The sequence below is a fragment of the Aulonocara sp. 'chitande type north' Nkhata Bay genome, linkage group LG8, assembly GCF_057382095.1.
Source record: "Aulonocara sp. 'chitande type north' Nkhata Bay isolate Kocher_YH1m ecotype deep benthic linkage group LG8, A_spYH_male_GT1.1, whole genome shotgun sequence".
NCBI classification, from domain to species: Eukaryota; Metazoa; Chordata; class Actinopteri; order Cichliformes; family Cichlidae; genus Aulonocara; species Aulonocara sp. 'chitande type north' Nkhata Bay.
Genome location: NC_141351.1, coordinates 13456591 through 13470240, shown reverse-complemented (window position 1 = coordinate 13470240; position 13650 = coordinate 13456591). Strand labels below are relative to the sequence as shown.

The 13650-nt window shown below is 39.0% G+C and overlaps 1 protein-coding gene across 1 annotated transcript in view; it reads left to right on the top strand.

The window, feature by feature from the left end:
* nrg3b (neuregulin 3b) overlaps positions 1-13650 on the top strand; it is a 211243-nt gene that overhangs the window by 101580 nt on the left and 96013 nt on the right. Inside the window, exon 2 of the mRNA XM_086303657.1 lies at positions 824-959. Within this exon, the coding sequence (XP_086159783.1) occupies positions 824-959 (136 nt within the window). The remainder of the gene's footprint in view (positions 1-823; positions 960-13650) is intronic.

Below are 13650 nucleotides of genomic sequence, written 5' to 3'. Positions count from 1 at the left end.
CAATCCAATTGCCAGTGCTCTGTGTCATTGTGCACACACATGTGTGCTTGGGTAATTCTGATAGTGTTTGGACAAATTTTGCACGTGGTTGCACGTAATAGTTGTGGTGCTGACATGTCTGACAGCTGTGCATATTTCACAGGGTGGAGAACCCTGCATTGCGGTGCTCATACACAGCAGCCATGCTCTTTATGTGAGAGCAGCTCAGGGTCAGACTAGAAGAAGAAAATCAAAGTTGCATCACCAAGCCCATCACTCTGTGTTGTGTCTCTGGGTAGCGCAGCGCTAACGTATTCACATCTCTCTGCCTTACCTCGTTAATATATTCCCGAGTTTTTCAGCTATGTTTACTAAAGCAGCAGAACGGGAATTTCACTTAGAAGTTGTGGTTAAACGGCTTCATTTGCAACAAAAAAGCAGGCATAATACATGGTATTTAATAATGATGCGAGCACATACACCAAAAACAGTGCAAGTGTTAATTCAGTCATCATTACTTTCCTCTCTTTGTCTCTTCAAGCTGAAAACACCAATTTTAATCAGTCCTTAATAAAACACAATCATTCCCTGGGCTATCTTGCTTTTAGCCCACTGAGATTCGCAAGGGAGCGAGGAATGAAATCTTCTCTTCCAATCTAACAAGAGTGGTTGTTTCATTACAAATAAGTAAATCGCTGCTGAATGACATTTGCCGCTTCACATGAAAGAAGTTTAGAAAAATGTTCCTGTTGATTTAAGTTGCTAAAGAATGAGAGGATTTTTTTAAAAAATATATAAAACTGTTCAATTTGAACTAAATTGGTTTCCTCTTGTCTTTCTTCAGCGCTCGCCCCAACACATCCCAGCCTTCGTTCGGAGGTCTTCAAGCCATGTGTGGAAGACAAGGACCTAGCCTTTTGTCTGAATGAGGGAGAGTGTTCGATCATTGAAACCGTGGCTGGGGTTCACAGACACTGCAGGTGAGTTTGAAGGCTGCACCGTGTTTCTGTCTCGGCACTGAAACGCTCTTTGTCCCCCCCCAATCCATCAACAATTCATTCACTAGTCTCAACTCGTTTTCACTCAGTCCAGCTAAATTAGTTCTGGAAGTGATGAAACCCATGAAACGGGAAGATCAATGTGCAAATGCACAATAAATTAAGATCTGTTATCACCTGAACCACTAGAAGAGGGATCGGATATACTTTAGCTGAACAGATGCTAATTCTCTGAAAAAAAGTTGCAGATTCAACCACGGAGCAGTGAACGTGACGAAACCTCTGTCTTCACTTTGCTCTGACAAAAGTAGTAATGATGATAGCAATCTTATAAAAGGCCTTTCTCCTTCCGTATTAAGCTTGGAAAAAATTTTTTTGTCTGACATGGCCCCTCAGTCTGCACCACATTTTAATGGTACGTGTTAAGAAGCAGCTCTTGTTATATCCTTCTTTGATCTCACTTGAAAGAAATTGATTTTTTCCTTGATTTTTCTTTTTTGCCTTTCGTTTGTGACATGATCATCTTTGCTGTATTCCTTTTGTTTTACTCTGCCTGAAACTCACTCTGTGACTGCACAAGAGAATAAATAAAGGTAGCAAGCAAGTACACCCTTGACACATCATGTAACCAGACAGGAATAAGTAAACTGGTGTCAATTAACTCAATTAAACTTATTGAGGAAATCAATGCAGCCCCAGGGTATTTTTAATGCCTTTGACATTAAAAATTATTCACCTGCATCAGAAAGCATCTACTGTGTGTCTCTCTCATGCAGTTTAATTAATTTGCTTCACATTTGTAATAGATAAAAAGTATCACTTGTTTATACAGTACTGTGCAGAAGTCTTGAGCCACCTCTTTGTTTCTATTTCCACAGGTGAAGCAGGTTATTGATCTATCTGCACACACACACACACACACACAAAACAGAGTTTCTACAGTTCTAACAAACTTGAATGACCACCTTTCTTCTCCAACAAAGCTCTCTTCGGCAAGCTTTCTTGTAATTTCTTTAAGTAGGCTTCTTCTTGAAGGACATTCCACTCCTCTTGTAAGAAGAAGCCGTCGGCAGTGAAAGCTTTCCATTGCATAGTGGATCAAAATCTGGCGGTGCTTTTCTGCATTCATAACTCCAATTTGAAAAAATGCTCAAAACTATTGACTAAAATGCAACTCCAGATGGCTGCACCGCCCTCACTCCTGACATCCTCCATACTTGTTGGACACAGTTTGGATTTAGCAGTCTGTAAGACCTGCTGTGTCTGATTTTTCAGTCCAGTTCTTTTGTAATGTGCCATACCTGTGACTTTCTTTTAGGGCTGCCATTTCTTTTGTCCCGAAGTTCCCTAAATCTTTTAAAGGACTCACTCCAAATAGTGTTGAGATATGCCACGTTTTTAGCTAACAGCTGTCTGGGAGTCACCTTATTGAAGCAAAAAAAATTATGCCTGCCAAAGTGTGTTATCTTTGCCATTTTGAAATTGGGACAAATTATGTGTTTTTGTGGCAGGCTCCTAGTAACAAAGTGCCAAAAGTTACAATTTAAAATGGCTTCTTTGTTGTCTGTTATATATAAAACGCTGGTTCATCCTTGGAGTTAGGTACCTTTTCTCTGCCTGAATGATTAACAGTTTAGTTTAAGTGATTTAACAAATGAACAAAAAAAACTGAAAATGGTCAAAGAACAAACTCTGAAAGATCTTTAGAAAGCCTGGAGAATTATTGCTCTAGTCCACTTTAAACTATTACAAGAAAGTCTGGCTCCCTGGAAGCTAAATTTAAAGAATTGACTGGTGTTCTCAAAACAGAACATACAATGTTTTACGAGGGGAAAAAAAACATAAACTGGCTATAAAAAGTCAATGTGGGTGGTTAATCAAGTCTGATTTAAATATCAGTTCTGGCTTTAAATGACCCATTACTGGATATTGGTTACTGAGCATAATTCATTTTTTTGCAACGATGCCGTCCTTTGTTCTGTGATTTAAATATCTGCAAAGTCCAAACTTACTTGTTCAGTTCAGCTGTGCCAAAGGAGAGCCTCTGGCAATCAATATCTACCTAGAGGGAAAAAAGTTGTGACAAGGCTTCCATAGGACCCAGAGAAATCTTGTTAAGGCACAGGTAAACCTGCAGAAGCCCTCCATCACTCTCCCCACAGCTTCTGTGTGGATATCCTGTCACATTCTGCTTCTCGCTGCGCCTCAACACCCATCTGACCTGCAAATCTGGTGAAGGCTGTCTTGAGCTGGAACAGGCAGCTGTCGATCCCCGTTTCATAGTCAGAACCGCCTTCAGTGAGGGCCTAACATTTATTTGGATTTTTGGAATGTACATGTCACGAAATTTCACTGAGTACTGAGGTAGAGAGTCAAGGTGCTGCTTTAGTTAAAAGGTTTTCCGTAAATGAGAAAAAAAAGTGATTCTTGATAACATTTTGTTAAGACGTTAAACAGCTACAGAATTTGACGAATTTGCAAATTTCTGTATCAGGTTTTAGCCAAATATTCAATATTCAATGTATTGTAAAATATAACATATGAAATATGAAATAAAACAAGCATAATGTTCATAGGAAATGACTAGAAAGTGTTTAAATGTAAAATTATTCTTATTTCAGAATATACTGGCAGTTTAGTTGATAGTGTAATTATAAGTTGTGTTAACTTAAAAAAAAAGTATACAGCTGATGCTGGGAATTATTAAATGATGCAAGCTCAATGCAGTGTGTGTTTCATGTCATATTATTGTGGCAGCTACAATAATTTCGAGCATGTCACCTGTGTGACAGCATCAAGACACCCTTGTTGCAACTACACTCTGGGCTATAATTAGCGACAGCTGAATGATGAATATAGGACTCAGGAATGACTGGAGGGCCTGACCTAGAGACACAGCGGAGTGCCTGTTGTGTGAAAGAATGATTACAGGTTTGTGAGTACTTTTATTGAAAGGTTGTTGTTTTTTTCCAGAGAGAAGTCCAAGCAGTAAGTCAGAAAAAAATATGATCATTTCACTCAAAAAATAAATAAATAAATAAATAAATAAATAAATCACTGCCAAGTGGATTGTGTTTTAATGATATTGCTACTGGGAGGGGCGTCCAAGTGGGCTTCTGATCTAAGACAGAAATTACATCAAAGCTTGCAGGAAGTCATGTGGAATAAATGAAAACTCCCATTCTTCGTTAAAGCTGCATAAGGTGATTTCTGAGCTCTTGGGGGGGTCACAACAAGTTCAAAGCAGCACGGTGACATAAAGACAAAATTTGCAAGTTGAAGTTGAAATCAGATGTTTTAAAATGCATTTTAAGAAACGTGAATATAATTTTTAACTTATAATGATACAGAAAGTTACATGAAATACAGCAAATGTGTGTTTAAATATTCACAGCAGGAACATCCCATTGTTTGTGACAACAAATGTTAATCCAAAATTTACAAATACTTTCTTTCCTGTTTAATGCACAGATTCCTCAACCGTGTGGCTGCATTTATGGCTTGTTAAGTTATTTGTTTACGTTTGATCTTCTACTCAGTCATTTCATGCTGAAGTTGTAGTGTACAATAAGCTTGTGTGAGCTTGTTTGCTGAAAATGGTGGCCCGCAGTTTTATTTTTTGAGGATTAAACCATAACAACCAGCTGAAAGCTAAAAAAACCCCCACAAACAAACAAAGACACATAAAGACGCTGCTATTCCATCATCTTCGTCTTATAGTCTATACATAGTTATCTTCTTGCCTTCTTCCTGTCACAGATATTGTTCACGAAAGTAAATTCGCACATTGCAGAAAACAAGAAAAATAGATAAATAAATATACGAGGCTGGCGTTTCACAGTCAGGTTTAAGGTGCTGGAGATGCTGCTGCTGATCGATCAGCCCTTCAAGGAAAGTCATATCAGTGTCCTGATCTGAGAACTGTGACCTCTCCCACTAAAATACAGAAAAAGGAAAGGTTTAAAGATCGCTGCCTTGTTTGATGTCATGCTTTCTTCCAGACCTCCAGGGCCTCAGAGCCGGTTGGATATTTTCCAACATGTGACAGCTAAAGATGTCAGAATCGTCTCTAAACATTTTAATTATTGTAGGGAAACACCGTTTTGAACTTAGGAATCAATTTAATTTGTTATGAAACATTTCCTCTGCTCTCCTCCTCCTAGCCCCTTCTCCCACCACTCTGCCGGATGTTCATGTTTGCCAATGCTAATAAGGCTCCCAAAATAAACATGCAAATGCGAGTTTAAGACCTACTTTCACATCAGTGCCGTGCCTTTTGTACAATAAATGTACAAGAATTCAAAAGTCTTGTGAGGCTCAACACATGACAGCCTAGTCACATTCAGGATTATCACAAAAGAGATAACAAAAAACCCTTACAAAAGGTTTTCTTCTTTTATTTGTAGAAGATGGCAAAAGAATTTCTCACAGATCAAACCAGAACATGTTTGGCATTTACTGTGACATGCCTAATATGTTGTAGACCCACTACTGGAAAAGCTGTGACGGCCAGGACAGAGCGCAGGACCTCTGGGTACGGTGTCTGGCACTGGGTTCTTGGCAGCTGATGCTTTGGATCATGTGGACTGTAGGTTGGGACCTCCATGAATGTGGCTGCAGGGCATCTCTTGAATGCTTAATTATGTTGAGATTTGGCAATTTTGAAAGCTGGATCAAATCTTTGAACTCTTTATTGCTTTGAACTCATTTTTCCCAGGTCAGTTTTTGGGGCGTGGCTGGCGCATTGTCCTGCTATGGCAGTGGCATTATGATGGGGATGTGGAGGTGGAAAACTGACATCCACATGAGTTCCAGGGCACAGAATTTCCGTGCAGAACAATTCATTGAGTATGATCAATGTTACTCACTTCAGCTGTCAGCGACTTTAATGTTGCTGATAGATCAGCGGCCCGTTTTTCCTAAGGGGACCAAAAATTTTACTTGGTTTAGTGGCGCAGGCAAATGACCAAAATACTGAAGTGGGTATCTTTTCTTCTGGATGGGATGAAGCTTTAAAACATTTATCTCAAACTCCAACCATGGTAAATGGTATGTGCTATGCTGCAGTCACATTAGGGAAAACAGCAGCTGGAAAACAATGGCATGAAAAAGTTAATTCATTCATGTACAATGAACTTGTAAACTTTGTCCTATGAAATTAAGAAACTGAAATTCTGCAGTTCCTGCAAATTAACCACAAATGAGGCACTTTTCACGTTGCTTTCATATAGGCATATAACCAGACTACAATCAGTTGGCAACCAGCTGAATCAAGTCCCCAACTCCAAAGAAATGTGTCACAGACAAGTTGCACAATCTAACTCAGATTGATTATAATGTGTTCAGTATGTGTTTAAACTGGACTGCAGTTATTTGTGAACTTTGCCAGTGATTGTTTACTGTGGCCTCGAGAGGTCAGACGCACTGCAACTTAGAAAAAGACCAGTGAATAAAAAACTGCCTCAAAGCCGCACAAAACAAATTGGAGGTTGAATGAAAACAACAGAAGAGTTCAGCTGCGGAGGTGACACGCTAACAGTAAACCTGTATCTACTGTATTATTCAAATCATGATATTAAATCACATATTACCTTCGGTCCTTTTCCCCCCTCACAGCACTAAAGAATCCTCCGCTTCTTTCAAGCACATCTCAGTACAATCCTTCACGTTTTGGTTTCTATCACTGCCACAGTTGGTCTGTCACATTATTATCACACCAAAAACACATTCCTTTTGTGTTCTTTTGCAGCTTTTTTCTATTTGCTGGTGTTTTTTTTAAGTTGCATTACATTTGACCTCTCAGGGCCACCATACAGATTGCCTCCCACTGGGTGATTTGGACACTTGACTTGACTTTCAATTGCAAGGTTGCCCAGAAGTTGATGGGTGTTGCTATACAACTTCTTGGTAACCAGTTGGTTATCACAACCACTTGTAGTTGGTTGCTGAATGCAAAAGAAATTTCATGTAATCACCAGACAGCCACTATTTTTCCCGGTCTTAAAGAGCTTCCCATTCTCCTTGCAAAATTTAATTTTTTCTAATAGTGTGACTAACAAATAGGTCTGAAATGAAAAAGATTTATTCAGTGTTTGTTTGTTTCATAGATACTTGTTTCATACATTTAGCATTTAACACGAATTGCCACATGAAAACGATAACACGCTTTTTTTTTACCATGAGATGTCAAGCTCACTAAGTGCACAAAGGTAGAAAGCATATATATTCTGTAACAGAAAAAAAAAGAACTCCATGTAAAAAAAGGAGGAGGAATATATTATCAAGAGGTGTAGCAGAGATGGCTGTCATATGCAATCATGTCATCTTTTTCTTAGTGCTATATTCAGCACCACAGCAGTTGGGCAGGTAGTGGTGTAGGTCTTAGAATAAAACTGCACCTTAAGTACTGTTCTAGAATAGAGGATGCCCATGGTAATGATAGTCCATAATCCAGTGATCCTTGCAGTGGAAGAATTCAGTGTTACATAGGCCCTACTGCAGAATTTTGGGATACTTAGGCTATGCCAGTGCAGGATGGACTTGCCAGAGCCTGACAGTTACTTCAACAAACCACACTCCATGAATAATGGTGCATGCTAACTGTTCTGGGTTGAGTAACACTCACAACACAGAGTCACAAGCGTATACAGTTATGACTGAAAACTTGGAAGCACTTTCTCTCTCTTCTCCTTGCTCAGAGAGAGTTTGTTTGGTTGGAGGGCATTGCGGAATATATTAGTTGCAATGAAAATCCAATGCAGTTCTTTGGCCACCACCTGCAGCACTGTGTCATAGTTTGGTAACACACAGCAATAGGAATAATATTCAGGATGCTGTGCATGCTTTGGGCATGAAATACAGCAAGCATGAATTCCGGGCTGCTGTATGTGGACTTGTGTGCAGTACATCAGCTTTTTCAGACCAGTATTCTTTCTGCTGCGTTCTTGTCCCATGCGTTGAAACCAATTTCTTTTCTGGATAGAAGGTTTTGCTTGCAGATTTCAGTAGCAGCAATAGTCGATGTTCACTGAAAGAAAAAAATTGCTTCCTTTCAAAAGAATGAATCCTAACTTGTATGAGTATTGTTTCAACAGCATATTACACAGAGGCTGGCTTGTGTTGCAAAGATGATGCAAAGCTACTGCAAGTTAGCTTTATAGTTGAAACAGAATGAAGAGTAGCATGAGAGTAAATATATAAATGGTTTGCATTATTGTTATTGTTCCAGTTACATATATATTAGGGGTGCAACGATACTCGTATCGATATTGAACCGTTCGATACAGTGCTTTCGGTTCGGTACGCATATGTATCGAACAATACAACATTTTTTATTTATTTTAACTTTTCTTCTGACAATGCTGTCTGTGTTGAGCGCTCAGTGGATCTGCGTTCGACTACTCCGCCTAGGCTGCACTGTCAAGTGCAGATCCACTGAGCGCAACGCAAGTTAGCGAGACAGAAGCTAAGCTCGTTGCAACATGGCAACTGACTCAACGCTACCTGAAATTGAACCTCCCCCACCCTCATTCAGATCTGGCATTTGGAACTATCTTGGTTTTCATGTGACGTATGACCCTGATGGTAAGCACGTCATGGACAAAAGTAAAACAGTATGTCGGATGTGCCACGCAATGCTCAATCGGTGGGAATTAGTGCGTTAGCGCAGTTAGCTTGTTAACGTGTTGACGTCGTCCAGCCCCACGAACGGGGCCATCCACGGTAACTCGTTAACGGGGATTTGCCGCGTTATGGCGTTAATGTCATTTTAACGAGATTAACGCTGACAGCACTAGTGGGAACACAACGAATATGACTGCACATTTACGCCGACATCATCCTAGTGCAAAGACAAGTGAAAGCAGACAAAAACAACAAGCACGCATGCTACAAACTTTACCCGAGTCATTTAGACAGCCGTTAGCACATGATTCTCCTTATGGGGACCTGATATGTTTAATATGCTGCTGAGAGTATACCCCAGAAGAAGCGAATAGTATAGCTTTTATTTTGGAAAGAGCCATTTCTCTGTAATAAACTCTCTTTTCCAAAGATGAGTGATTCCTCGATCAGATAGATTTTGTTTTTTATGATTTTGTTGTTTCAGCAACATTAAATTTAAAAACTGTACTTTTGAATTAAAATATATATTTATAATTTTAACAATTGACAAATTAAAAAGGCATGAACATTTTTTTGTATCGAAAAAATATCGAACCGTGACACCAAAGTATCGAAACGAACCGAACCGTGAATTTTGCGTATCGTTGCACCCCGAATATATATATATATATATATATATATTCTATATATATTCTAATAGGTCATTTAAACAATGGCTGTTTACCAGTGTAATTTCTCCAGTTAATTTAATATAGTAAAATTATTGCTATAGTGGATTTAAATTGGTAACATCTCCAGACAGAGTCTAAGACATTAATATGATGGAAAGGCTTAAATGCATACATTTCAGCAGTTCAGATTTGTCATGAATGCTATGTTTACTTAAAGTCAAGGAAATTCAGTTTGGATGTCAGACACTGAAAAGGCAAAGAGCTGTTAATTGCTGCTTTTAATAATGATGATCAAGAGGGGGAAAAAAAATCAGACTGCAGCCCACGTCTGTATGTTTTACCACGCCTTTCAGTATTAGTACGTATTTAATGGTGTCGCTTTTATTCTCCTCAGCTTGGACAATGAAGTCCCTCTCCCCTGTGCATGTGTGTGTCTCTCTGTGCGTGTGTGTGTGTGTCTTTGTGCTTGAGCGTGCGCTTTAAAAGCCTGGCAAGGAAAGGTAGCTCGTGTCTACTATTACCATGGTAACTTCTTGCCTCATTAGTGTGAAGCCAGAAGCTGAAAAAAATAATTGTTGACTCACTTATAGTGAGACTGCAATGGCAGCTAAATTCAAATGCTCTATTGTTTGCATTCTACTTTCTGCACTGATTCTGACTGATCAGACATTAAAATAATTGCCCCCTAATGGTATGAATGACTGCAGTCGTAAATAATTCATGAAATATTTGCACATTTGATTGCTTCATCCAAAGCTGTGCTGGCATAAGGCATTCGATCATATTTAAAAGAACATTGATTTGCTTTATGTCTGTTCCTTCGAAACCCCATCTGTGCAGACAGAGAACTATTTGTAGCTTTTAAAGCTAGAATTTCAAAAAAGATGTATTCGGTGTGTTTGTGTGTGTTCATGCTGAATGTTCATCTATACTGATATAACGAAGAACAACAAGTCTCACAAATGAAATGCATTTCTTTGTTCCTGATGAGTAAGAAAGCTGTTTCTACACTGGTAGTTTCTCTGTAGGGCTAAGCTTAAGGATAGGCTGAGACTGTCTGCTGTCTCCATGAGCCTGTTTGTTTGGTTTTTTTCTTCCAGGACCCGGGAGACGTTGACAGCAGTATTAGCAGAATCTGATATGACAAAATGAATCATATAAATGAAGACCACAGTCTCCTAACTTTCCCTTCCTGTTTTTCCTCTTCCCATCTTCCTTTTTCTATGGGGAGCCAGTTCAGCGATTAAATTGTCACTGCACCATCAGACCTTGACAGGCTGCACTAATCCACGATGCTGCCATTCCTTTGCTGATCCATCCTGCTAGGGAGGACGTACTCCAGGCTTAAAGCCAATGGGCCATGTCCCCCCCCACCCCCCTTACACCTACCACCTACCACCACCACCCGCCCCTAGCAGCCGTATGAAAGCAACCACACGTGGGAGCAGACTTACCTGTTGGCAACAGTTCCTGATAGGGCCATCACTTGGCCTCGGATCTCAGCTCAATTGGCACATCAGGTTTCTGATTCAAACAGGCGGTCCCCTCTGAGTTTCAGAGTCAAAACGTCAGGTAGAAAAACTGTAATTCGGTTCTGTGCTTATCAGTACGCTCCCGGGCCACCCAACTCTGAAATGAGCTACGGACCGCATTTATTGTGATCACAAAGCCTGTAAAAATATTTTAGAAATAGCACACCGATCGATCTTCTCTAAAAGGTCACATCAAACTAAACTCGCAATCACATCAAGGACCATTGCTGTTAAGAGACGTTTTCAGCATCAAAGAAGGCACATCAGTTCAGGAGATGTCGAAAACTGTTAACATACTGTAATGAGGAAGGACATACAGCTGTATTGACCCAAACTATGGCACATGCTATAAAACATTGAAAATGCATGGTTTCTTGCCATGCCAACATAATCTTTTTGCACTCCACATTTCTCTTCCTTTGTCCGCTCCCCAAAATTATAACCAAGCTTGGATCCAGGCTCCATTACAGATTCAAAAGTACCAAGTAGTCACAATCTCAAAATAGGAATAACCTTGGAAGTCATGCAGCGCTGCCCAAGAACATAACCTTGAAACAGAGAATGGCGAGATTCCTACCAGGTATGTTTTGTCATTTTTATGAGCAGTGTTGTGAACCTGTAGACTTGATTCTCATGCCAGCTAGCTTGATTCCTGGGTAAACTGACGAAGGGCAGTAAAGCTAGTTTAGACCAGCATTGCCTGACTACAAAACTTTATTTAGTGTCATTTCTCTGCACATGTTCAATTGTGAGGAATTGGATTATAAAGCACAGAACATGAGTACTGAACAGCAATGCTTGGCAATACCAATAAATTCTCATCTATTAACTGAAAGTATATTTAGACTTCCCATGTGTTATATCTTCCTGACCAGGAAGAAATACAGTTTCTGTTTCTCATTATCTCATAATAAGGGATATTTTTTCCAAAACATTTGGCTTTGACTCCAAGTCAGACATTAGTCATTCTACATATATCCTATTACTAATAGATGACTAATTTTTCCGCCCTTGCATTCGTCTTGCTTCTTTCAGCATTATATTTTAAATTATGCAGGCCCATCACAAACGCTGCAGATAAAAGTCCATGTCCATGTTCAGCTAACAAAGACTTGGTTTTTTTCCATATAAAAGACTAATGAGCATGGGACAGACATGTTGTTAAGATAATTCACCAAGGCTGAAGTCAGTTACAGCTTTCACAAAATGTTAATCTACATTTGCTGTTTTACATATTCAGCTCAGTTTAAAGATTAATTAATTTGCTTTTTAGAATTTTACATTTGCAAGCAGTATATGTTTTTTTGTTTAATATAGTATTCGAGGACTGATTTTTCAACTGAAGCGATAAAGATATGATGCTATATGAATTTCATTAACTCTGCATATATATCCTTGGTGTTTGTTTTCATGGTTTTGCACTTAATAGGTAAATATTTCCGTCATCAGTAAGTCAGAAATGTATATTTTTCAGCAGTGATGATTTGATTTCTGAGGGTTATTTAAATTCAGAAAACTGCTGTTCAGTAAGAAAGAATGGCACAAACCAAGTTGAATTAACCGAACTGGGAATGTCTTTAGCAAATAAAGATAAGATGAAGAAGACAAATAAAAGAGTTTACTTTCTTGCAGGAAGGCTTACAAATGAGTAGCTGAGAGATATGTCTGTTTGCTGACAAAACATGTGATATGCCACAACTTTCTGATATTGAGTGGAAAAATATATATACTTCATTGTTTTACTTTAACATTAAGCTGAATGTCTCATAATTCTTTGACACATAGGTTTACTTGAATTACTGTGATAATCTCATTGATTATGTATCTGCACTTTTATGCTAAATTAACATAAATATGGTTTCTCATATGTGTGAGAAACGTACCTTACGAGGTCTGCAACTCAAAATGCAAAGCAGTTATTAACCATCAACTGCTGAAAGCTTTTGACTTAACCAAAGGGTAACAGCACGTGTCTCCAAGGTAGCAGAGAAGAAGAATCCAAAGCAACATGGCTTCTAATGTGTGAATCATCAGGTGTGAGGAGTCTTCTTCTATGTAATAGCTACAGTTTACCATATTTGGTAAATGAACATCTACAAGAGCTGCCGGCAGTGTGTGTTTAAGTGAAGTGTATTGCTTAAACAGTCCAGTATCAGTGACCCGCCACCTGCACTGCTTAATGTTACATTTCATCACATAGTAATCAAGCAATTTTTCATCACAGTGTTTATGTGCTTTCATTCAAGCAGCTGGCTGTTAGTTTGGTAGCACAGCAGAGTAGAATAACGAGTTTGGAAGTTGTTGGGCATTTGTTTGAAAAGAAACCATTTTCTTGGCTAAAATGGTTCTTCTCTTGGAACTTTTGAGGCGAGAACAAATTTCATTTTGACTTTAAGACGTCTTACCCGCGGACAATGCATAAATGCACGCCGTCCCTCAAAATAATAAAAAAGCTAATATTAGAAATATTTCTTTCAACTCACATCACTATAGCCTTTCGTTATTGGCAAACATGCATCTCAAAAAAAGGAACGTCCACAATCACATTTGCAAAAGCTAAATTAACAACAACCAACGCATACATCAACACAGCATCTCTCTCCACTCTCCCTTTCCCACATCAAATGTACCCTAAGACCTTTGATAAAGAAGCAATTACAGAGCATTTGATTGTAACCGCTGCAAAGAGACTGTATTGGATTTGAAGGCAGCAGTAGAGCTCTAGTTAGTTGCCTGCAGCTCTTTACTTGCAATTTCGACGTGAGCTCAGCTGGTGAAGGATAACAGCTGCTTCTCATTACTGATGTTTAGACTAAATGATTTTCAGCAGTGGACACAGCGTAGACT